Source organism: Papilio xuthus, unplaced genomic scaffold, assembly GCF_000836235.2.
Source record: "Papilio xuthus unplaced genomic scaffold, Pxut_1.1 DF827570.1, whole genome shotgun sequence".
In the NCBI taxonomy this organism is placed as follows: domain Eukaryota; kingdom Metazoa; phylum Arthropoda; class Insecta; order Lepidoptera; family Papilionidae; genus Papilio; species Papilio xuthus.
In genome coordinates this window covers 1,575,765-1,603,468 of record NW_013531079.1, presented here as the reverse complement: position 1 = coordinate 1,603,468, position 27,704 = coordinate 1,575,765, and the positions used below count along the sequence as shown (strand labels likewise).

The following is a 27,704-nucleotide window of genomic DNA, read 5'->3' as shown; positions in this document are numbered from 1 at the left end:
GTGTATATGCAGAACATAGTCTGGAAGAACACATAGGATAATTAAGCTAATGGTTTAATATATGATGTTACTTCCAATTCATTGTTACCTGCTAGCAAAATGATATCGATTTTCACACCAAAATCATTCGTAAAAATCGAATGATATCTCGATAGCATAATTTTTATTTTCGTATATATCTTTTATATGTGGGTTTATATGTTTTTCAATTTAATTATATGTAGACTAAATGTTTGAACTGATTTGAGGAGTCAAGTGTCATTCCATTGACTCCAACAGTATAATGCTACTGTCCGTCGGGTTTTTTTTTAAATTTTCAACCAGTTATTTCCCAGTGTAATATATGTAGCTGTAGGTTTTCACTGTTGATACATTTATATTTAAACACAAGCAATCAGCTATCTACTAGTAAAAGCTATGTCCACATCGGTGCAGCCTTTTTCAGAGGTTACAAACGCCAAATTGTCGACTATTGCCAAAGAAATCGCAAATTTATCTTGTTCGTGATATATTTCTTTTTATCGATACTACATACAGACACTCTTATTTTATTTATATATATAGATAGAAAATAAAATGAATATTGTAACAGTAATTATAAGTCTGTAGTAATTTCTTGCATACAGTTTAGTTACCTAACAAACACTTTAACTATTTTTAAATTAAGTTTTTAAATTGAATTCTTGTAATATTCGGCAATTATATATAAAATCGATTTATAATTGTTTTGATGTAACAGATTATATGTGCAATCTAATACAGAATCGGCATAGATCAAACGATGATGTGAAATTATTTATGTATTTTTGTAACGATTGGCTTTAAAAAGAATGATGAAAGAAGGAAAAGTTCTGTTTTATTTGTGTAATAAGATTTTTTACTGCATTAAAATGTAGTTATTTGTTAGGGCTACGACCTTCTTGTTTAAAATTGGCAATAAAATTTAATTAAAAAAACAATTATCATTATAGCTTTAAAACTTCTTACGAAAACATTTCAATGATTTCGCCCTTATTTATTAACTAGCTGTCACCCGCGACTCCGTCCGCGTAATTTAAATGAACTTAATTAGTAACATATGTGTTCTTCTAGATTATGTTCTACATCTATGATACATCTCTGTGACATCTATGCAGCCGTACTGGAGGTACCTTCTAGCACACATCCAAACATTCGCATTTATAATATTATTAAGATAACCTTATTTTCGTACACTCAAATATTACGTAATTTGACATACAAAGACACTTACCATGCAAATTACTGAACGCGTAAGATTTTAAGAAAAAAACAACAAAATAAGTCGATCAAATTACTCTCCGAGAAACATTGATTTCGCTTTTGGGGAAATAATTAAACAGTGTAAGGTGAGATAATGGCGGGCATTGGTGTGAAGTCGATGTATACATTACAGCAATCGCGTGCTGCCGACTATAATATGGCTACACTTTTACACCCAATTATCTCACCTTCACACTGCACCAATATGTAATTCGGATCAGTAATTGGTCCGTTATCACCACCATAAGTACCCACCATCCCCTTCCCACTTATTAAATAACTTAAAGTGTGAAAGAGATGTAAAATACCGAAAATTGTCGTGAAACATGACAAACATAATTTTGCTGTGTAATTTTAAAATTGCTTTATTGTTTTAAGTCTTATGCGAATGGGTTAAGAGTTGTTATAGGTTTTGACGTGTGTATTTTTATGTTTGTGATGCTTGAGGCATCAGCTGGTCTTCGGTACCATGTCAAGTCGCTAATTTGACTGAAGAGGTGCTAAAAGTGGCTACTTACTCTGATGAGCTGTGGGGTGACGGAAAATACTGAGAATTAATGACATGGTAAAAAGTGCTGGCAGCTGATGTTACAAAAAAGTAACGCAAAATGTTACGTAATAAATGTTATTATATTTTCCGGTATTTTATAAGACATGTTTAATTTTGCATTTGTTACGTTCCTTTCGATCAACGCCCTCTATGAATTTAAGAAAAAACATACAAGTAAAGAATGACTCCATAGATCGTTTATGATGTAATTGTCGCTGAAGAATCCATCCGCGCGGAATTAAAAAAAAACTTTATAAGCAACCTATGTGTTCTTACAGACTGCCTTTACATGCCAAATTTCATCAATATCCGTTTAGCCGTTCTGGAGATACCTTCAAACAAACATCCATCCATCTAAACATTTGCATTTATAATATTAGTAAGATTAGTTAACATTAATGATACCAGTCGTATATTTCTTTACGATGTGTTTTCACTGCAGTTACAACATGTATAACAACAATATTTCCTTCCCTTTCATTCTCTTTGGAAAAAAGATATATTCACCGTTACACATAGTTCAAGTTGTAATCGAATCAAAATTAAATAATGGCTTTTTAAAACAAAAAAAACCAGACTCCGTTAATTGCATGAATATTGCATAATAAAACAATGGAATCAAGTTAATTTAATTAAAAAGCTAAAATTCAGAATAATTTATTTAAATTTATCAATAAACAAGCTTGTTTGTTTTCCTATAACCCATTACATTTGCTTCAAACATTGTATCGACTACAAAGTACGCGTTAGGGGTGTGTAAGTCAACTCTGATCCTATAAAATTTAAATCCCATTGACTTGAGCTGTAGCTCAACGATTTTGTCAGCTCACTAATCAACTCTATGTATAATAACTATGTGACTTTGATACTATTTGTTAGAGAGAGACAGAACATAAAGATCCGACGATTCGCGACTTGTTGAAACAAACCGCGCGCACATATACTGCGCGGTGAGTCGCAGCTCACGACTCGCAACTCACAGGTACAGTCAGCGTCATATAGATCGTCACAGACAAGATATGCAAATATATAGGTACATCAAAAGTAATCAATTATATCGGTACAACAAAAGTCCTCAAAATAATAGATACATTCACCCTGCTCAAAAACATCGGTACATACACAGCGTCAAATATATGAGTACATGCAAGATGCTCATAAATATCGTAGCATCCACAGCGTCATAAGTAACGAAGCAGTCAAGGTGCTCAAAAATATCGGTACATTTGACAAAATTGAACTCTATCTCTATATACTTGTGATACAATTTGGAATAAACTACTTCTGTTACATTCATTTGAAACTTTGCATCAAACCATTTTTCAAAATTTACTAAAAGTGTTCGACGCGGATGACAGATATTACGTAGATAAAACCAACATCAAATTTAAGTTTGTCATCATATATGCTAGTTTGGTCTCGTGGCCTTACCGTTCGCCGCCGTTGGTACGTAAGTTCGGCGGTTCAAATCCCAAGCAACTATTTTTTTTTGATATTTAAACTTTTTAATTTTAATATCGAAGCACATGTAATTAAACTCTATCGCCGTAGTTATTAGGTACTTTTTGATATTGCCTTGGACTAATGAGTTTGAACGCTAAAGTACTTTTCTATTTCAAACAAAAATGAAGGAGATAAAGTGATGCTATTGACATGTAATTTGTTTATTACTCATGTTTGTTAAACTTGTACCGGTAAAAATAACACTTTTACTTTTACCTTTTACTGATACTGATTATATTTAAGAAACAAAGAAAAAAAATCTGAATGTCAATATCCAAACTACATCAAATTGTTGGTCGATTGCAATAAACATTCCAGTGTGCGTGGGCGCGCACACATATGTAGATAACACTTGTACGTATAGTTTCCGCGCGTACCATTCTTAAAACCCGCAAAGACAATCCACGCTCCGCCCACTCACTTCAACCACGATGGTCTGACTTAATTGTTGTTAACTTTATTTAAATTTCTTTCTACCCGACAGCGAAAATTATAAAAAAAATTGTCGAGCAAAATTTTACATTACCAAATTTTTACTGGTTATGAAAAAATAACCACGTGATTGATAAAATGAAAAAAAAGTAGCCTGAGATTCGAACCGGTAAACTTACATATTACGGCAAACATACTAGAATACTGCGCCAAACTAGTATATATTGTGACAAGGCAAAATTTGATATTAGTTATTACGTATCTGTCATATTCGGCGTGACAAAATTTTATAATATATTTAAGCGTTATGACAGGAGAAGAAAAATATTGGGTTGCCCAGTAAGTTCGTGCCGCTTTATAAGGAAAATTGAAACCCTGTCCTCTTAAATTTTTGGAAATGGTTTTAAATTATATTGGTACGACTCTATACCTAAAACGTCTTTTATTATTGGATAAAATTTTAAAAATTAGTTTTTATCTCAACCATTGAAATGAAATTATTCACAATATAGAAATTTTTGTGACGTTTGATAATGGTGGAAATCCGAAAATGAATCCACTTCAGCTACAGTCTATTGTAAGCTTTATATCGAAAATCAGAACGAACTTTCCGGACAACCTATAATGTTAATACGAAGTGTCAAATGAATGTAACAGAAGTAGTTTATTCCAAATTGTATCACAAGTATATAGAGATAGAGTTCAATTTTGTCAAATGTACCGATATTTTTGAGCACCTTGACTGCTTCGTTACTTATGACGCTGTGGATGCTACGATATTTATGAGCATCTTGCATGTACTCATATATTTGACGCTGTGTATGTACCGATGTTTTTGAGCAGGGTGAATGTATCTATTATTTTGAGGACTTTTGTTGTACCGATATAATTGATTACTTTTGATGTACCGATATATTTGCATATCTTGTCTGTGACGATCTATATGACGCTGACTGTACAAATTGAGTTGGGAGTCGGTTCACTGATCTGCTTCACACAAGAAACCAGGAGGAACATAAGAACGTGAGAAATATGTGACTCGTGAGCTGATCTGCAGGTCATCATTGAGTTACCCATGACTAGTAGGCACGTGTTAAGATGCGTTGTATTAGCATTAAATGCATTAAATGTCGTTTTAAAACTTTATATCGCGTTACGTGATGAGAATAATAAAATTGGTCATCATTATTCATGAACTTGTTACTGAATTCATCTCACGGAATGAGCATGAAAGTTCTCTTAAAAAACTGCCCGCCGAAAAAGCGAAGTAATCGCTAATCGTTCGCCCATAAGCTTGCCGCTTGAATCTTTCGGGATACTCCTCAACAACGACGGCGCCATCTTCCGGCCAAGTTTTTTAAACATAAGCGCATACTATATCATAAGACCTTAAGTTTCGATGTGCCAATAATTGTAACGATGAAATATATTTAAAAATAGAAGTAGTTGTTAAGATTGGATAAGATTTGTGAAAGACAGTTTTACCACTACAGTGTAGCCAACTTTCAGATGTTTAAAATATTTTCATTTGATAATATCGTCTTGTTCATGTATAGATGTATGCATGGATAGATGTTTGTTAGATGCAGAACGGCTCAATGGATCTCGGTGTAATTTGGCATAGAAATAGAACATAATATGGAAGAACACGTAGTGTACAAATACGGTTATTGTATTCCTCCCGGACAGATTCGTTGGCTATAGCTAGTTTTTAATAATGCGTAATGTAATTTTAGACCATATTATAATAAAATCTTTTATATTTTGACCAAAGAATTCCAGACAATTTAAACGTCATTTTAGGCACGACATGTGCAAGAGATGCATAAAATGAGAGACGTCAATTACCAATTTGAAGTAATCGCTTAAGTCAAAAAATAAAGCTTCCCTCATTGTTACCAATACTAATGCACTTACAGCATCGTTCGAGACAAATCTTTATCGATTAAGCAATATTAATCCTTATTTCATTGTGATAGAGTTTGAAATTGTACTGCAGTGATGGTAACCCGGAGGCGTTCATGAATTGATATGGTATGGGAACGATTCTCGTTGGGGAAATTGGTAATGAGGCGCTTCGGAGGGACAGAAGTCACGTGATCATCGAAGCCTGCCATACAATTACATGGTCGTAAATTAGGGACGCGTCTTCGAACAGTGTTTGGCATTTAGATTTAATACGATGTTCTGTGATTGTATTTTCATTTGGAAATGTTTAAAATAGTTACGCTTTCACAATATCCGGTTTAAATTTATTGAAGCGAAGTTTTTAAAAGTGTTTCATTAAACCAGGGGTTTTTGGAGTCGGAAAAGGGTGTTCATATTGTTAGTTTTAGACATTATTAATTAGAATCCTTTGGCGCGAATGACGTGCTTTCGTTACAAAATCCAGTGTTAGAAAAGGGTAGTGTTGAGTCAATACACTGACTCATTTTCGGATTTTCTTCATAATACTAATTAAATAAATAGATTAACTAAATTATTGCGCTATTTTTATAAGAAAGGGGCAAATAAGCGGTAAGAACACCAAAGTGATCATTGACGCAAATGGACATCCGAAAAACCAGAACTGTCTGTACAAGCATTTCCAGCCTTTGTTATAAAAACTTAACATTTATTTATCTCGAAAGAAGTATTAAATAATAACCATTTTCCAACAAATACAACTTGTATGAAGTCAAAGAAAAATAAAACTAATTTCGCCACAAGTCCCACTTAACCCCAAGACTGTGCTTTAGTGTTTGCTTTAGAAAAACTCGTTAAAACATAAACATGTAAATTTTGTTGGTCTCATTAAAATATTTCGAGCTTACACGCTTTATCTGCAAGTTTCATGCGACACGGAAATGCAAATTCTACACTGTAATGCCATTTTTCCTGACGTCCGATTTACTAATGAGTTACTTTTAGCGGGAATGCTTTAACCGTGCTTAAAAACGAAATTAATAATAAATTTATCTGACTAGCTGCCGCCCGCGACTCCGTCCACGCGTTATTTAAAATAAAACATAATTAGTAGCCTATTTGTTCTTCTAGACTATGTTCTATTTGTATGCCAAATTTCAACGCGATCCGTTCAGCCGTTCTGGAGGTATGTACTCGTACCTTGAAACAAACATCCATCTATCCATTGAATTAATATTTGGTTTTAATCTTGAATAATTTATCGGATAAACGTGCTATGGTTTATTGATTCTGTGGTAAAATAAACCTTGCACGAACGTTACTCAACTCATAAAATACAAGAACGAATCATAAATTATTTAATCTGTGGCAAGAAAAAGTAACCGACGATGTCCAAAACTTACTGTTTTCAAATATATATCGACTTGAAAGAGGTTTACTGGCATTGAAGTACTATTATGAATTTTCCCAAAGGCTTATGTTCAATTGCGAATGTCTTTTAGGTTATGACATTAAGGTACTTTGACCAATACAATTGTGAGTTAAATTAACACTTCAATGGAACTTTAGAAACTCAGACTAAGGATTGAATTGGTAATATTTTGTGGATTTCCAACCTTATACGTATATAAGTTAATAAGTCACAAAATATGTAGGACTGTTAAGGGTGGTCTCTCGCTGTGTGGGCATATAAATGCAAATGCGAGCCCGTCCGTGTCGCTATCTCTATCTACCGCGAGCGAACACTCGCCGCGCCGGCCCTCTATCACACCGTCGCGTAACCAGATTACACACCGCCTGTGGCGTTGTCGTGTAATTTCGATGCAATTAACTTATCTGATTTGAGTTTAATCGATTAAGTTTATTTTTATTGTTTTATTATTTGGATAATTCAATATCCTTATTTAAATTAGTATCGGCAGAAAATAAAGTGTTTAAAATACATTTTTAAATTCTATATAGTGCTAAATAAATACTCGACAGAATCAAAATGTGAGTAATTTTTAATATAAATTTTGTAGTTATTTATAACTATTAAAGATTTCATAAATTATTATCATATCGAAGAGAGTATAGTAACTTCATTCAATATTTACGCGTAACATTGATTACGCTTCGGTGTGACATGCGACCGAGCTTCTCGCCGCGAACCAGTACGTGGATAATGAAGATATATTTATCCGTTAATGTGTTCGAATGGCGCTCTTGTTACAGCCGCGACGCAGCCCACATCTTATTAATTAATCCTGAGATACGCGCTAAGATAGCACTGTTAACACACCTCATTGCCATATAAAATACTATGAATATCATACGGTTTTACTTGAACAATTTTAACATAATAGAAAATAACACAATATCTCTGTGTACCGTTAGAGACACAAAATACGAATTTAAGACTGCATTTCTACAACGGATTAGAAAAAACTTTGTTTATTTGGAAACGTACAATGAGCTTTTTTATGTTATTCAAGGCTTTTATATTACATTATTATGTTATAGTTTCTTTTAAATATTTATTTAAAATTAGAAGAGAATAATTTGTTGATTAAGATGATAAGTTATCTGCGTTAGGTGTCGGTCTAATGGGCGGTTCCGTTCTCTCTCCAACCCTAAAGATCCGCCTTCTTAATGAAAATATTTATTATATTTTTATCAGTAACTTGTTTACTAAATTTGCATAAATAAAATAAATTAGCTGTAAGAATACATATAAAAATCGAGGTAACGAAGACTACAAAGTTTGTTTATAATTAGTAACCAGTATGATGACCAACGAGATCTTACATGTTACATATTTTCATCTCTTTTCATTCTTTATGGAAAAACAGAGATAAAAGATATCTTTTATAAATATAATAAAACAGTTTAATCTCACCATTATCTAATCCCATCGGATCGTAAAAGATTCACAAATGTTATTTTTAAACTTCAAAAAGGAGGATTTTATCAATTCATTTTTAAATTTATTTTTTTACTGAATTTCGATCCTGGTATACTGTTTTTTTATGGGTCTAACACGGGCACCATGGTCAGTGTTACCGCCTACGCTATTGATCAAAGGAGGTCGTAATGCGACACGCAATTAATATGTTTTTCCGCGATATCGAAACTTAAACTTACGTATAATGAAACTGGTTATTTTGACCAAATGTTGATAGCCATGATATTAAAAAAATAAATGCTTAAATATTTATCCTAGTTTATACGTATTTGTAACTAAATAACTAACATATTGTAATTATTTTATATCTAAATCAGTTTATAATCTCTGAAATCCATTTTATTTATCCACTAAAGTTTAATAACATTTGATACTTTGTCGTTAATAACACTTTTTTTAATCTATTATAAACAAAATTGACAAACCAAACACAATATCGATCTGACAGCCAGCACTGAAAAAACTCTTTTTTGTAGTAAAAAGACAAAAAAATCTCGTTTTTGACTCAATTTGATTACTTTTCTCTTACATAAAAATCAACACGAAAGAATAAAATGAAGATATTAAGACTGTTAGTATCCTTAAGTTATAAAGTTGGAACACCAAAAGGTAAAAATTAAACCGAACACCTTAAAGCGTCTAGTATAAAATTCAGCAGAAAATAAAGTTAGGCAAGCAATCGCGATAACTCGCTCGCCCACGGAGCTAGCGCGAAAAGACAAGTGGCTTAATTGAGAGTTGACCTGTGGGGGGTCCCTAAGGCGTCGCTTATGCTAATCAATTCAACTACTTTGTTCTTTTGTCAACAATCGCTACAGGAATCGAACTGTGCATTTTTTATACGGGTTCCGCGGCTGGAAAATGCGGTACGTAAGAATTCACTCGTTTCCAGTTATTGGAATTGTTACCAAGTTTTAAGATATTTCTTATGTCATTTACAACATGTCAATACGTGATTTGGAAATGTTATTACAAGCAATTTGAGAAATATTTTCGTGTTTATGGATGGTATATACTTAAAATTAATAAAGAAAAAATATAATTGAATTTTATGCCAAACCATATACCACTTTGGAAATATTTTATTTGGTGATGGTTCATCAGCTATATCCAACGGATAAGCATCTAAAAAATTGAGGTATTTATGCTATACTAGCTGTCTCCCGCGATTCCGTCTGCGCGGAATTAAAAAAACGAATGATGTAGCCTACGTGTTCTTCCAGACTATGTTCAACATCTTTGCCAATTTTCAGACGTTGAGCCGTTTCAATTATAATATTAGTGAGAATTTTCGTTTAGTCATACTAATATTGGAACTTTGTTATTTTAAATTTAATATTATTGTCTTATAACATCAAACTGAACCCTAACAGTTAATTGCATACTTTATTTGGTTATCTTTTAAAGGCAAGCGTATAATTTAACTCTGTCGTATTCGGCTTAAGATATCTCAGCTTCTTCAAGCAAATGAATATTTCTCAGAAATAAATTATATTTGCATACGAAATAATTTACACAACAATTAAGCAAACATTTAACTTACGAAGCACATATTCTTATCTTATATTTACACATATTTTATTCATAGAGACTGAGAGGGTTGACAATATCGTCTACTTCTAGTGAAAACACACCGAAACAATTAAATCAATACATTCGAAAAAAACTTCTTCTGTAAATCTAAAAAAAAAACTATTGATACTTTCCATTGGTACTAGGCGAGCATAGATTTACAGAAGGTAAGTTTGTGTTTTTTTGTTCTGCCATCCAGTGGTTAGCAATATTTGAACACGTTTTGGTCGCGTGCGTAGCAAGGCGGGCTTGATAAATTTCACGCATGCCGCCGACTAAATAAAATATTTGCGCTTTTGCACGATACTATAATCTCCTTTAAGTGATTCTATAAATCACTATATAACACTAACATTATTAACAAAAGTCGGACATATTTTTGACATGAAACTTTGGTAAGTCGTTTTGTACGGTTACCGGTTTGTAAGGTTACCTTTGGGCTCCAACACAAGAGATCGTCAATGTCTGCTGTCATCGCTTGTAGCTCTTGCAAGCATTTATGTTATCACATTTCGCATCCTTTCTAAAATATTTCTAAACACAAAGTAAAATTATCACATTGAAATAAATAACACTTGACCACAAAATATTTGTCACAACAAAATTTTAATTAACATTAAAAAACCAAAGCAACGGAATTGTAGTTTTAACCCTAACACGTTAAATAAAAGTATATCGTTCAAATTATACGGTGTCACGACCCTGACATGGCACCGTAGACCTTGAATGGTTAGTTAACGTTACAACTGAGATTATAGAGAAACGGACTAGGCAAAATGCCACCATTGTACGGAATAAACGCTACATGTGCACATTTTGCTCACTCTTACGTAATATTAAAACGTCTTTATAAATGCATAATGACTATTATAAAACACACACAAAATGAGCACACAAGCAGGCAACTTTGAAACTTACTCGTACTTATTTGACAGAGGGAAATGCGTGCGCTTGACAGGTCCTGACTCTTTAAAGTCAAAGCGTTACACTAATAATATTCGTTAATTTGAACGCACCAAAACGCCTCTACACAGCTCCCATAAAATGTTTTAAAATGATATACGCACAAATTATTACAATCACGCGAAACTCATTTCAAACCACTTTCAAACGCGAAAATTCAAAAACTTACCCTCGCTTAGATTTTATCAACGACATCCTTGACTTTATTTAGTACGTGTTTGAATTTGGAATCGTATTTTTTTAAGTGATAATTTATATTACTTTATTTAAAAGGGTTAGTGGCCAGAATTATTTCTTTAGTTTGTTTTATAGATAAAGATATTTTTTTTTATGTCAATCATCATAATTGTCAGTAGCTCCGAAGTCGATAGCAACCATATACCGTTTCACATAAGAGTGTGTCAAGACTTGTTATCTAGTGGTAACAAATTGCATTGTAGTTTGATTCTTGTTACCGTACTTAGTAAAATCAGTAATCTTAATGTTTATAACAAAGAAAACATGACCTCATTATAAATAAATACTATAGTTAGAGGGTTAAATGTACCTCCTTTATTTCACAGTCCAATTGCCACATAAAAGCTTACCGTATCGAAAATATTGCGGTAACTTATTAGCATAATATTAGATGACAAAACGTGGTGTTACACTGGGGCGTGGGTCTTTTGACACGCCAACTAATGCCTGGCCATAACAAAAGAATTAACTTTTAGAAAAAGAAAAAAAATAGTATGTTAATGTAGGTTTTTTGTTCACCATAGTTGTATAATTTGTTTTGTTTGAATGTTATTTGTACTTTGTATTGCAAATACACGCAAAAATGCTTGGAAATTTAATTAGGAATTAAAAAATGATTTCTTTTTTTTTTTAAATGCAAAATTTAAACTCATTTATAAATTTACTGTTATAATTTTTTTTTAAATATTAATCATTCTTGTAAACGTTTATAAATAGTTTACAAAAACAATGAAATAAATAACAAAATGGGCAACTTTTGAAATTTATTATGCGTCAATGGGAGCAAAAACAAACCAGAATTGATAGCGTTTAAAAATCACAATGTAATCTAGATTGTATTACTAATGCTCGAATCAGTAACCGTGAGTTTCTCAGATCAAAATCTCTGTATAAAACATATCATCATCACTGTCAGTATGTTTGACAAAACAGCGATAACAATATATTTCAATTGGGGATTTTAGTCTCAGAAACTCACAGTAAGTTTTGTGTCCCGCGCTTTTTAACTTAACATTCGCGTGTTACGCCCGCGCTTTGATTTATTCATAATTTTTTTCGGTTTTCACGGTGATCGAGGACTCTGATTAGCTCGCTTACCGCCGCGCACGCACCGGCTCACTTAATTCCTGACTTACTACCGCATCACTACCGATAAGTATTTTTAATTTGAATAAATTATTATTTAAGGATTTTATCGGTGCGTTATTGCCGGTTTAATAATAACCGTGTGCCCCCGTAATGTTACAGTTAAAGTTAGTGATGGGAAATGAAGTAATTGAAACAATTTTTGGGTTAAGTTTACTGTGAGAAATGTAAACTGAGGGATTGCTTAACACTTTAGGCGACATGTGTATATTTTTGTCTCACAGTGTCTAGAACACTTGTAATCAAAAGTATACACATTTTTTTATGTAAACACATCCCAACAATAACAAAAAAACATACGGTCACTTAGGGTTTGACACTGAGGGTGTTAATAATTAAAGGAGACAATACACGAGACCCACGCATATAGTATTAGTACAAAAGAAATCCTATGACTGTCAAAAAATAAAATAGTTAAACGTAATTCATTTTGTTCCTAGGTTTTTGTTTGTGATTCATCTACGAACAGTACCTAGTATAACAGATCAGCAATCAAATGATGTTTTATGTTTCACTGATAAAGATATTTCTAAAAACTTTAATTAAAACAATAGTAAAGTTAGTAGCATAATGCAGTAAGTATTTAATGAGGGAAAGTATGGATGAGGAAGCGAGTGAATGAACGAACTAAAGATTCACAAGTCATTCTTCTCTATTTCTAACATGCTAATAGTTTTTCTTAATTTATCTGCCAAATGTGCTACGTTATGTCCTTATTAGATATTATTTTCTTTGCTTATTAATACTTACAATAATTAACATCACTATGAAGGTTTAACATTACGCACGTTAGGTGCCGTGGCGGTCGCGGCGTTGGCGGGAAACTAACAAAATGACCGATAAAGATGTCACGCGTTTTAATAATTTCGGTCTCGGGGTAAGATCGCGCCACCAGATTGGCATATTTTATGAGAGAAAAAGAAACTTTTTTCAAAGTTAATAAATAAGGTCATTTAAGTTTGCTCTTCAAGGATTGTTTAAATATAAGTATTAATTATCATTTCCTCTTTTTTCAGATTCATAACAGCGATGCCGCACACGGGTAAGAAACATTCTTGTAATCATTGTAAAAATATTATAACATTTCTGTCCAAGTTAATCATACCAAGAGATACAACTTAACAATTGCACCTTGGTGTCGAATTATTTTATCATATTTAATTAATTCCACTTTATGTACCATAGTAGTCAAAAAAATATAATTGTACATTTGCGCAGTCCACAGCCTAAAGTAATATTAAATTTAAATACCAAAATAACTCGTTATTCGATTATCTTTACAATTAATTGTAAATCATTAAAAACTATTGCACAGCAATGAAAATTTACATTTGCCAGCCGAAACTAAATGCTACAATTCCACTGTTAAAAAAAACTACAAGCTCAAATCTTAATTAAACAAAACATCTCACATATAAAGCTCACGCCGACAAACTTCGAATTGATAATGTTTTTAAAAAGAATCCTCACGTTTGAATCATAAGCGTTTCAAAGAACCCTGACCACTGCCCCCGGACCATTAACGGTAATTAAGGCAATCGGCAGTTGAATCTCGTATTAAGATAATATCGGATCCGTATCGAAAAGCAGCCCACCCGGGCATAAGCGACCACTTTTCTAATTCATTATACATGCTTTAACTTACATTAGACTAACCGATCGAGAATCATTTCAAATCTCGGTTTCCTTTAAAATAATTTTTGACTATCCCGTTGGATTATCCATACTAATTTTACCTTATAAATACAACTGTATGTAAAGCTTTCGCAATTTTATGATTTTACAAACATACTGTCATTCTAATAATATAATTGCTAAACATGGGTTTCTGAGGCCAATATTCCCTATTAAAACATACTGTTATTTCTGTTTTGTCAAAGATAAGGGTCACGAAATGTTTTATACAGAGGTTTTGGTTTCAGAAACCAATGGTAAAGATGCACAAAATCTACTACACCATAAATTTGATGGAAGATCCCATTTTGCTTCCCGTAGATCCTTAAACCATATGAAACAATTTGAATGAAATTTGGTAATACATTAAGATCAAGCTTGGAAAAGAATATTTTAATTTATTGCAAAAAAAACCTGATAAGGCTTAAAGGCTTGACACAATATATTATAACATTACTTACTCCGGTGGCGCATCGACCCAAAGTGGGTCTTTGCTTCGACACCAGAGTTCACCAAAGTCGCCAGTCTTGAGCCTTCTCTTGTCAGTCCAGCGCTAACATAACAATATAACATTGAAATAATTAAAGAAATATTTCTACCAAGTCTTAACGAAACATTAAAAATATGTTCTCCGTATAACTGTCTTAAGTAAAGTCGCGTGAACCAGCTAGTAAAATTTCAACTATGTAGTATTGCTATTAAACATGATATTTATCGTAATATCTCATACTTTATACATAAACGCGATCTTATCACATTTATAAACATATTCAATCTCATAGACACGGGATAATATGTTAGAAGATATTTCTTTAGAGGGATCACACACGTCGTTTCCGGATTTTTTAAGACGCCTCTTGAATTTTCTTGTATCTTACTGGCTACCTAATAATCTTAATGAGCATGCTGAGGTTTGGATGCGGCGTGGTAAAGGTTTATCGATCGATAGGGTAAATAACGATACAATGCATTCCAACACTACTTTTATTTAGAAACTTTTATTCAGATTGATGTTAGAGTGAAGATAAACGAGATGGTAGCGAATGGTACATAGAAATCGAATTATCTTTTATTGAATAATGTTTACTTTATGTGAACTTTGTGTGCTAACCTAACCTAAACGTTGCAAAAAAATAGACTGGTGGGTATATAATGCGGGAAAATCCGTATTCAAATGCACAGCTGAATTATTCTGAACGTGCTATATTAATGGATTGGAAAACGTAATGAGCATTCTAAAAATAAAGAGTTTTCCGCATGTGAATCTCAATTTATAAATAACTCGCTGTCTCCCGCGACTCCGTACGTGTGGCATTTAAAAACCTAATTAGTAACTTATATGTTCCTTCAGATTTGGTTCTTCATCTGTGCAAAATTTCATCGAGATCTGTTAAGGCTTTCTAACAAACATCCATATAAATATTTGCATTTATAATATTAGTAAGATTCGTGAGATTGCATATTACAGATACTGCATAGAATGTCAAAATGATATTAATGGTTGTATATATATAAATTCATGAGTCGACTGGCGACATATACGTTATCAATGGTATGGATCTAACGCATCGCAATGAACGCGCTCGTCCGGTTTCTGTGAGTTTTTATCTACGTCATGACGCCGCCGCCGACGGCCGAGCTTTTGACGCCAAATTAACTTATCGGATTTTCTGGGCGGCCGCAATTCAAAAATACATATTAGAATAATATGGATACGCTTAATATTAGCCACAAGTCTTAAAGTGGTCTCTATTTGCGTACATTTATTATAGTATTAGAAAATTGTCTTTGGTACTAAACTAGAGGACCAGATGAAACTAATTATTAACAAACAAGCTATATTTCATTTAAAAAAACTAGTAACAGTGTTGTATTAAAAATATTAGAACGAATTTCAAACAAAACGTGCTTGTAAAATTAGATACGAGTTATCAATTTTGTTACAAGAAAAATCTCTACAAAATTTAGCAAAATAGGGTCGGTGCACTATGCTTTCATTCGTCATTTTCGTTATCACTTTATTTTAATAGTGTCACTTTCACCGTTTAGTCTTATCCATGTTAATATTACCAGTTATCAGTCGTTCTATATCAAACGGATCTAAAACATCACATTCGATTTTCTACTTCGATGTTTACAACTGTGTTACAATTTAAAGTCATAAACTTTTATATTTTATTGTTAATTAATTGAATTGGAAAAGAACCCGGTCTTCAAGAGATGTACCAACCGAAAGTAATTCCATAACATCTCACGCGTATCTGTAATAATCGATTTTATTAATAAATATCGATGTACGAAATATCGAATCGCGATGTTTGCGATTGTGAAACAGTTGTCCGTGTTAACATATTTATTGAATTAATTACAAAATTCAACCTAAAATCTTCGCGTTTACATAAAATTCAATATCTTAAACTTTACCAACTCAACAGTTATTATTTCAAAATATCTCCAAATTTCGTTTTTTTTTTTCAGGAAGATTGATAAGGATGATAATATGTTTTGTTGGGAGTGTTTTGTCAGTGGAAATTTACGATAAGACATAAAAATCAGACAAATTTAAAGGTAAAGACTATACTAAAGCCCTGAACAATATGTACGACACATAAATAAAGATTAATTAAATGTGGCTTACTGTAACTTTCATCGCGGCGTTCGCAATAACTTCACCTAATTAAACTTTTATAAAGACAGCTCAGATTTTAATTAAGACTAAGCAATAAAAACCGAATACGGTAACGAAACTTACGTAAAACCTTTTTCATGCCTCACAAAACTGTTCAGACGACAGGGTCGGACTTGTTTTGTAACGGCTTAAACTATAAAACATACTAACGCGTATTTTATAATGAAAATTATTTTTGTAGCTTTTGTGTATTTTGCAGTAAAAATGTATATCGCATTTTAGTTATAAATATAAGTAAGAGTATTATTACATTTCATTTTATGGCTATTTATGCACAAATTCAGAAAAAGAAAATCATTTCATATTCGCTACCTATCAATAAATTAAACTAGAGGGAATGTCTAAACAAAATTTGATTTACGATAAAGTGTAGAAATATACCACTAGCTTCTAGTATGTCCCTGTACTGTTTTGGTATTGATGCGTTCTTAAAAGCAAAGCAAAGCTTTGTAACACGTAACATAAAAACATTTAGTACGTTGTAAAAATTAAATCGAGACCGATTATATTTTATCAAAGTTTATCTGATTACGAAAATCCAAGTGAAAATATTTATTTTTTTAACTGTGAGTTTTAATTCCAGTTATATTTGTATTAACACATGTTGTTGTTTATTTAAAAATAACGTAAGGCTTATATGTGTCAATACAAAATTCACTGCAGTGGAAACGTACCTTAAAACCACATAATGTATAGTAAAATTTTCCAAAACGCTCGACATTCGTCTCGGTATGTATCTCGAAAAAAAAATCATATTTCTCGAACATGATTTTTGCGTTGCGTAGAACGAAAATTTATTTTTCTAATTTTTGATCGGGGTAAACTGATATCGCTGGATCGATTTTGACGAAGTAAGGTTTTTAATTTTTTTTAAATATATTGGTTATTATCTACTAGGTACGAGAGATAAAGATGCCAAGTCGAAATATCTATACTGAAAATATCATCTCATGTCATCATTCTATTTGGAAAAAAACAATATTTTTTGTATTAGTTAACACTAGTGGAAACTCACCTTTACACCGAAAATAGTCTATTGGAATAATTCATTTTAGTGACATGCTTGACATCATTTGGTCTATTAATGTCATCACGGTCAGATCCGGTGATCAATATTGTATATTAAAAATACTATAATTTGTATTTTTAAGTCACGGAACAAAATTTTTTAGAGATATTAACGTGTGTGGTATTCCTAAGTTATAAACTTAAGACTTTATAACTTAAGTTGACAACTTAAACTAGTTGCGTTTATATTAAACAAGATAATAATCTAAACTTCGTGATATATTTTTTTAAGTTAAATTATAAAAAGTTGTTTAACATCCTTAAAATCGTAATTGAAAATAAAAAATAACCAATTAATCGTTAGTTTCAAATAATGTTTCAAGAAAGTTTAAATTTGACGACTAAAAATATTTATTAATTTCCATTGGAAAGGTTTAAAATAAATATGAAAATGTTTTTTTTAAACGCCAAAAAAGGTAAAAGTCTCCAAAAAAGAGTCTTGACAGACAGACGGACTGACAACAAAGTGATGCTATAAGGGGTCCGTTTTTTCGTATGAGGTACGGAACCCTAAAATTGCGATTATTGTCTTCTAATAATTTTCATGTAAGGACACCACATCTGTTCAATTTTGCGTCTTTCAATTGTCTTGGGGTCTTCGACAATTTGCTTTCGAATTTTAAACGCTCGTGGTTTTAAAAACTTAAGATCATCACTGCTTATACCTTGTTTTACCCATTTTACACCGTATCCTGTTCCTGTAATATGAAAATAGGATTCGATAACGAACTTCATAAATGTATGGAATTCACGCGCGACAATCACTTGACCTAACGAAAGTTATTGACAGTTCTATACATATTTGAATGGAATCGCTTCGAAGCGAATGCACTTTGTCTAACCTCGCAGAAGAGAAACAAGACCTCTTTTCCACTATGCGACCCGAGCATGAATATGTAATAAGTTTCCACTATTACCATTGCTTTTGCTAATGAAAAAAGAGTTTAATTGTTAAGGCTTCTTTAGACCTTCTAACCTCGGACGTCGAAAAATTTATGATGGTGTGGCGCAAAAGCCTGGGAGCAAAATCTCGCATTGCGATTGGCTCCCGCGTTTTCTCGCGACACAGACAGGGCGCGAACAGAATTTGTCAAATATAAAATACTGACGAGACTGAATTAATTGTGATACTGCGTCTTTTTCATTTAATATATTTCGTGCATAGAAAGATTTCGTTTTATTATTGCTGATATCAACGCAGTCAACATAGTGACATTACGTTCATGGGTATCCGTTTACCAAACTAAGAAAGCCATAATGTATTTTCTATGTCATGTCTACATTCATAAATGTATGTAAGTATATTAAATAGGAATAATATTATAAATATGTAAATTATCATAATGTATGTTTTGTTTGCTGTATTTGACATTAGTGACATTTGTCATCAAACTTACTATCATGATTTTCGATAATATCTGGCCTCAGGGTCCCCAATGTGTAATATTTCAAATTATCCACTGCCGATGTATATTCCTCACATCTACACCTGTCCATGCCGACTACTATTTAAACATTAAAACATTAAATTCACATTCATAACATACGTAATCAAAAACAATCTAAATCGACTTGACAAATTTCGAAACGTCAAAATTGCACAATGACGTTTGTGTTAAAATAATAAATAGCAGTGATGTAATCGATTTTTAATATAGATAAGAATCGATAAATTTTCACTCGATGCATACTTTTAAAAACGACAAAATAAATTAATTTATTAATGCAATCATAAGTAATACAAATGTACCAACTAAAGTAGCTTACGATAAATCTTACTAATATTATAAATACGAATGTTTAGATGGATGGATAAATTTGTTTTAAGGTATATCCAGAACGGCAAACGAATTTCGATGTAATTTGGCATACACGTAGAACATAATTTGAAAGAATACATAAGCTACTAATTATGTTTTTTTTTTAATTCCGAGCGGATGAAGTCGCAGGCGACAGGTATTAAATAGATTAACGGATGTATGTTAGAAGGTATCTCCAGAAAGGCTTAAGGAATCTGGATGAAATTTGGCACACATGTAGAACATAGTCTGGAAGAACAAATAGGCTACTTAAGGTTTTTTAATACCGCGCAGATGGAGCTTGTAAGAAATACGGCACGCCTTCCGCAAACATAACCTTTTGAGAAAAACACGCATCGTTTGAATCGCGACAGCTAAGCCGGCAGCCACCACCGCGCCAATTGGCGGTGTTATAAAATCAGTCACAAGTTATAAACCGTGCAATAACTTGTACGATATACGAGCTATATTCTCGACAACAACGAAAAAACACTAAACAACCTTTTACGGCCGGCCGATTGTAAAACTGGAAGCATATTAGCGATACAGCAATCTCCTTGCGCGTGCAAATCGTATTTTTAGAGCGATTCCTCGAAACTTACATCATAAAGTGTAAACATTTCGATGCCTCCATCGCATATTGTTGTAAGATAAAAAATCGATTTTTTTCATAAAAGATTTTAATCTACGTTAAAAGAAAAGAAGTGTTGCATATTAAGACTATTTACCATTTAAAATTTCTGCTTGGAAGAAGATATTCCAATTTTGAATTTAACAATTTGAAAATCGCCTTTGGTAAAAAAGCATAAAAAGTTTATGTCAAAAACATGAGTTATAACCTTATTCGTAGGATCCCTCGATTTGCGCTTTAACGCAAAGTTGTCGTCATTTTAAGCCGACTGTATAGACTTAATAATCAGGAAGAATGAATAAAGATATATTAGGATTTCATTCATTATTAGTGTAAAAAGTAAATACTTTTGATGTACTTTATGTCTAGTATTGTAACGAGTACCGATGCACAAATGTTAATACAAATTTTGTCGAAAATAACAAGACATTATAAAATTAGAATCCTTTGGCGCGAATGACGTGCTTTCGTTACAAAGTCAAGTGTCAGAATGAATAGTAAGGGGACATAAACGTCGACATTTTAGTAAGGCTAGTGTTGCGTCAATACACTGGCTCATTTCCGAATTTTCTTCCTAACATTATAAACATTCGTGCTAGGTCTACAAGACTTTTAATATTTTCATTCATTGCGTATTACTTTTTATACAATGGGTAGGACAGCATCATTTTTGTCTTTACACTTTTAGTGACTTACGCTGATTGGAATCAATATTTAAATCCATATTTCAGTTCAAAATGCATTCTTCAGATATAAAATAATGTTATCAAGCAATCTTTAAACGTGCAACTTGAAGAAAAAAGCAAAAATAATTCCCTAATAAGACTACAGTATGATCGGTTATTCCATACGCGAAGCTCAAGCGTTTAATATTTAAACATCATAGATGGAATTTATTTTATTATCCTCACGTTTTTATAGCTTTAAGGATTAGCACACTTAATATGTAATATTTATGAGACAAGTTATGACCGTGATAGTGGTGAAAATGTTCCAACTTAGCAAGTTGTGTTAAAGTATGCATAAGTTAAAAATATATTGCCCAATAAACAAACAGCGCTTGAACATTTACCTTTGATGTTTTATACAAACATAAATTTAATATATAGATTTTATACAAACACTGGCTATCGCACTTCGGCGCAAAATCAAAAAGAATTGTCTATAATATCGTCAAATTCGGTTCAGTCGTTCCGGCGATTACACGGAACAAACGCGTCTTTGCTGACACACACAAAAATTAGAAAAAATGTTTTTTTTTATTTCGTTATGATCAATGCTAATATAGCCATTATGTGTACGAAATATGAAATATATCGGTTTGCTGAAATCCGACCCTAAGTGGGAAGTGAATTTAATTCTTTGACTATATGTTTTGACAAGCGAACTTGCGATACGAAATTCTCATTCGATTAAATGCGTGTGCAACGAGCATGTTCGTTGTCTAAAATAAGCCATAACAAGAACATATAATTTCAATGTCTCACATCACAACAAATTCCTACATTTCACAAATAGCAAATAGTTTTTGTTCAAGTCATTGTAAGCGAAGTACAAATTAATATCGTCGTCACATAATTAAATAGGTACAGATAAGGATATCGTATTTAAATGGCGACAGAAAACAACATTAATTCCTTGAAATAAAGGTTCAGTTCTTATAAGAAAGGACATTTTAAACTATAAAAATTCAACGGAGATGGATTCTTTTTGGTGTCTTCTTATGGTCTTTTAAATATAAATTTAAATCGAAATTTCACTCTAAAGTAATCGTTACTAAAGTTCAAATTCATTTAACTACTGTTTCGTCACTATAGAGCTCTATCTGGAAGAAGAATCGTAAATTCGAATAGTGATGTGCTTTGACTATCCAAATGCATGTCTTTTTAATTAGAATCTTATTAGTATCATCATCGTATACGTCCCCACCGAGGGGCTCGGAGCCTACCTTAAGTTAAGGGTGATTAGGCCATAGTCCACCACGCTGGCCAAGTGCGGGTTGGTTGACTTCACACATATCTTTGAATTACGTCTCAGATATATGCAGGTTGCATCACTATGTTTTCCTTCACCGTAAGAACGTCGGATAAATGTACATATGTAAATCGAAAATCGAAAAACACATTGGTACATAACGGGATTCGAACCCTGGACCTGCAGATTGCAAGTCAAGTGCTTGACCCCTGAGCCACCGACGCTCCATTATTACCATTGTCTAAATATGAATTAAGCCTATTGAATGATTTACAATCATTCAGTGTTAACAGATCAAGGGATACGGGACAATCATTCGGTCTTCACAGTCACATCACTAGGCGTTAAGCAAAAGCAATTTGCATCGGGATCGGCAGAAGGTTTCAATCGACAATAGCCGTGAAATGGCTCACTACGAAGCAGGGAGCGGTGTCGGTTAAAGAAAAACGTAATAAAACTAAATTGCCCACAGACAAATTAGAACGCTAATTTTATTGCATTAAGGTAATAAATCGATAGGCGTTTGCGGATTATTTTATTGCTATATAATAGTCAGCGGTAACAGTAGCTGTAAAGGTTACATACCAAGCCTTAAAGGTTTTAATTCTGGAATACCATAAGGTTTTATGGTACGCTTTTGAAGTAATTCTTCTAATTTAATTTTACGCATATTATTTTTAATCATTTTTAACCTAAAGTAATTAAAAAATGCTCAACTGGTAGTGTGAGTTTCTTAGACCAAAATTCACGTTTAAAGCATATTGTTATCTCTGTTTTGTCAAAGGTAATGACAGGGATGACGATATGTTCTATAAATAATTTTGGTCTCCGAAACAAACAGTAAGTATACGTTAAACGACTGAACCGTTTTTAATCCTTGTTATAATGTCTAAATTAAAATGGAACTTGCAAAGACGTTATAAAATATTATAATAAACACAAGGAAATATTGTTATTTTATAGAAATACTAGCTGACGGCCGCGATTTCGTCTGATCAGAATTAAAAACAAAATTAATAAATATAATAGATTATGTGTTCTACATCTATGCCAAATTTCAGTGTGATCCGTTGAGCTGTCCTGGAGATACATACCTCCAAACAAACATCCATCCATACATCGAGACATTCGCATTTATAATCTTAGTACGATTGCAAAAGTGTAGTCCTTAAATAGTGTTAGAATTTAAATGTTATTTTAATTTAATTGCTTTTTATAACTTTATTAGCTGTCGCCCACGACTCCGTCCGCGTGTATGTCTAAAAAATAAAATTAGGGATGGACTACCCTTAACATTTAGGGGGATTAAAAATAGATGTTGGTCGATTCTCAGACCTACTCAATATGCTCACAAAATTTCATGAAAAAAAAAACGAAAATTGTGACACGAGAATTTTATATATAAGATTTAAAAAAAAACAAAGTCAGTTAAAGTCTACTGCTTAGATTATAACAATTTGTAAAAAAAAACATAACCGCGGATCATTATCGTATAATTTACAACTATTTTCTTAAATATTCGAAATAAAACAATCCAACAATACGAATAACAAATGAAACTGGCAGTCATAAAACAAAACAATAATAATTTTAGTTCGTTAAATATATTTTTTTCCTTTCAACGAAACATTGAGTTATTTCGCATTAACGTCTTCAATACACCTGTTCCATTTAGTCCTAATATTTATTTGATTGCTAAATCCACAGGGTGAACTTCCCCTTAGGAAATCGCCAATTATAATGAAAAAAAGCCTTCGTCAACATCTGATAAGGGCAGTTGAGTGGTCGCCGTGATGTTTAATACGAAATAATAATGAAGACCGCTTTATTTATGAATGTGATGTGACATGTTAATAGTTAATTACGTAATATAGTACAATAGTTGGATAAATTGTTAGATGTTAACTTTGAGGTCGCTATCAAATAAATACATCGTGTAATTAAAACAAAAGAATGTCTTTGTATTAAGTGAAAAGACGTATCTTGCAATTAATCTTACTTATATTATAAACGCGAATGTTTAGATCAGTGGTTCCCAAACTTACTTTGTCTACTGCCCACTTTAAGAATATATATTTTTTTAGCGCCCCCTTATTTTCACATATTTAAAAACCACTATAATTTCAAATTAAATTAATTAATTATTGTGACCTATATATGTATATTAACGGAGAATTCTAAACAAAACTTTTACTATAACCCGCAACTTGAGACCTGCAGCGCCCACAAGGGGGCGTCATCACCCACTTTGGGAAAGACTGGTTTATATGGATGGATGTTTGTTTGAAGGTATCTCCAGAACGGCATAACAGATCACGATGAAATTTGGCATGAATGTAGAACATAGTCTGGAAGAACACATAGGCATACTTATTAAGTTTTTTTCAATTCCGCGCGGATAGAGTCGCGGTTGATAGTTTATGCTATAAACCTTACGGCCACACCTTTCCTTTGTATACGGTACTTGATAGCCACTACCTAAACATGGTTTTCAATGTGTTAAAATGTATCTTATCTCTTGCATTATTGGAAACAAATGTGAAAAAATCGATATTTCTAATAACTCTACTCCAAAACCCTAATACCGTGACACTTGAATTAACAATTAATATTAAATAGTTCATTGAATATCAAATAGGCACAAACTACCAAGGCCAGTCCACGTTTTAAGGTCGATATCCACCAGATACTATAAAACAATATTTTTAAATAAAGAATTACGTTCCAGGTCAAGCTGGTGTGAATCAACTGGGTGGCGTTTTTGTCAACGGTCGCCCTCTTCCCGATGTGGTACGCAAGAAGATCGTGGAACTAGCGATCCTGGGCGTCAGGCCTTGTGACATCAGCCGACAGCTCCTGGTCTCGCACGGCTGCGTCTCCAAGATACTCACCAGGTTCTATGAAACTGGTTCGATAAGACCTGGCTCTATTGGAGGAAGTAAGACTAAGGTTAGTTGTAAGAAGCTTACTTCTGTTGGGATAAAAGTAACCTACAATTACCGACAATTCGTGTGGCAAATTTAAAGTGTACTGTTGTACTCATAGTCGTTAATTGATCACTAAGGTCGGCAATTTTTCAAGACGTAGAGAAGTAAGAGACTGTTTATAGTTGCCACGCATTAAATTTTAACGTTGAACATTATAATTCACTTGTATGAATCTTTATCACTATAATGCATTTATAAAAAATAAAATAATTTAAAAAATAAATAAAAAAGTAAACCAACATTGCAACCGTACGGTAGATCAGTCGGGCGCTGACTTCAATAAAAGTCAGAGGAAGCGAATCGTACAGGTCACGCGGCAATCACTCGTAATTATAAACTATAAAATGACCTGAGCTTTCGGCTTCTTGTGCTGGCCATTCGATACGCATATAAATACGACCATTGAATATTATCAAGAGGGACCCGTAGACACTACTGACAGAAAATATAACATCTCCATAAATATTTCATTTCCAAGTGTTATTTTAGTATTTGGAAGATGATAAAGTTATAATTAGTTATGTGGATATTGTTTTTTACTTTGAATAACGGCAAAAACAGTTGAACTTTTTATTGTTTCAGTCGATTCAAGGTTCTATGGGATAAATCTTAGTTATAAAATATTATAAATGCGAATGTTTGGATGAATCTCCAGAACGGCTGAACGCTGCTGATGATAGATGATAGATGATAGTCTGGAAAAAAACATAGAGTACTAATTATGTATTTTTTTTAATTCCGCGCGGACGGCGTCGCGGGCGACAAGTAGTTAAAATACAGTTCCTTCAAATAACATTCACAGATTTTCATGTAATATCTTGATAAAGTTTGCAGTTTTTTTTACATTCAAATTTATATTACTATTGCTTATAAGGATCTCTAAAAATGTTAACACATATCAACTTGAAATAGTAAAGTTACACCTACAGATGTAGGGGCGCAGTGAACCCATTGCCGTACCGACCTCACCGAATTCGGTACGCCAATAAAACTTCCATTTTGTTGTTCGACAAACGAACGCCGACGTCAAGAAATTGATTACAACAAAATACATGGAAATCACCGAAAACTTTTATTGGCGCTGTTATGGGAACACTTAATTGACTACTAATCAACGCACCTCGGATTCATCCAGATTGGCCGATTGTGTTGAATGTAAATCGAGATTGCCTTCATGAATAATTACCGTTTGTTTGATGACCTCACATACACGGTACACGGAACTAAATAAAAATTTTGTGCTCGGAAATTTTCCGATATTTTGCCTTCAATAAAACGATATAAAAAGATATACATAATCGAAAACAAAACAATAGCGTGTACGTTGCGAATCTTAAATTTGATTTTAGAATTAAAGAATCTTTTAAAGTTCCATCAAGACTTTCAGTAATTTTAACAAATGTAATTCTGATTTTGACAAGCGTGTAATTAAGACAAAAGACTCTTTCTAATTCTTTGGACTGGAACAAATGATTAATTACATTTAAATATTAAATTTTGCAATTAAAAAAACGCTTACACTTTTATGATTTTTTTTTAAATTTCATCGAGGTAAGCTTGGGCTTTTACTTAAAATAATTTAATTGTTAAAAGAATCAATCGAATATCGAGTGAATAATTAACCCAAAGGTAACAAAAAAAAATTATAGTTCACTTTTCTTATCTTTTTTCAAATTCTTTGTGACCGTAAAATTTATAAGTAATTCTAGTATTGAATTATTCAAACTGTCGTGAGACATTATTATAAACTGAAATAAAAACGGCTAAACACTCACGTATATTCGTCGGGTGGCGGCACCGACTAGTTTCGAGCCCATCGGGGGCCCTTCATCAGGGTGAGTGGGACTGGTATTATTTCGCGGACGCGTCCCGTCGCTCAGTAAGCGAAACTAGTCGGTGCCGCCACCGGACGAATATACGTGGGTGTTTAGCCGTTTTTATTTCAATTCTAGTATTATTAGCGTTAAATTGTAAACTAAATCAAAATTTAAATAAAACAGTGAAACAATACATAGCGAATTTCAAGATAAACTTTTCGTATCCAATTGTTTCGACCTTACGTAATTGAATTATACGTGAAAACTTTACCGGACTGTTTCAAATAACCATTGTGGGAAAACACGCGAACATCGCATATCTTTCATATCCTACAAATATTTACCGTTATTAACACCTGTTACAAATAGCGAAAAAACGCACGCGATTATAGCTTTTAACGTAACGATAAACGATGAACAGCGATTTTTTTTTATAATCTGTGGTACGTCACAGAAGCTTATAACTGTGTCAGTCGATTTGGCTTCCATTTTGTTATAATTGATCTTGAGAATAACGATTTAGGATTAAAGT

At 32.7% G+C, this 27,704-nt stretch overlaps 1 protein-coding gene across 1 annotated transcript in view; it reads left to right on the top strand.

Moving 5' to 3' along the window:
* The window catches only part of Poxn (paired box pox-neuro), a 42,731-nt gene that overhangs the window by 2,514 nt on the left and 12,513 nt on the right, over positions 1-27,704 (top strand). The window contains exons 2-3 of the mRNA XM_013313484.1: positions 13,550-13,575; positions 25,097-25,317. Coding sequence (XP_013168938.1) covers positions 13,563-13,575; positions 25,097-25,317 — 234 coding nt within the window. The 5' untranslated portion in view covers positions 13,550-13,562. The remainder of the gene's footprint in view (positions 1-13,549; positions 13,576-25,096; positions 25,318-27,704) is intronic.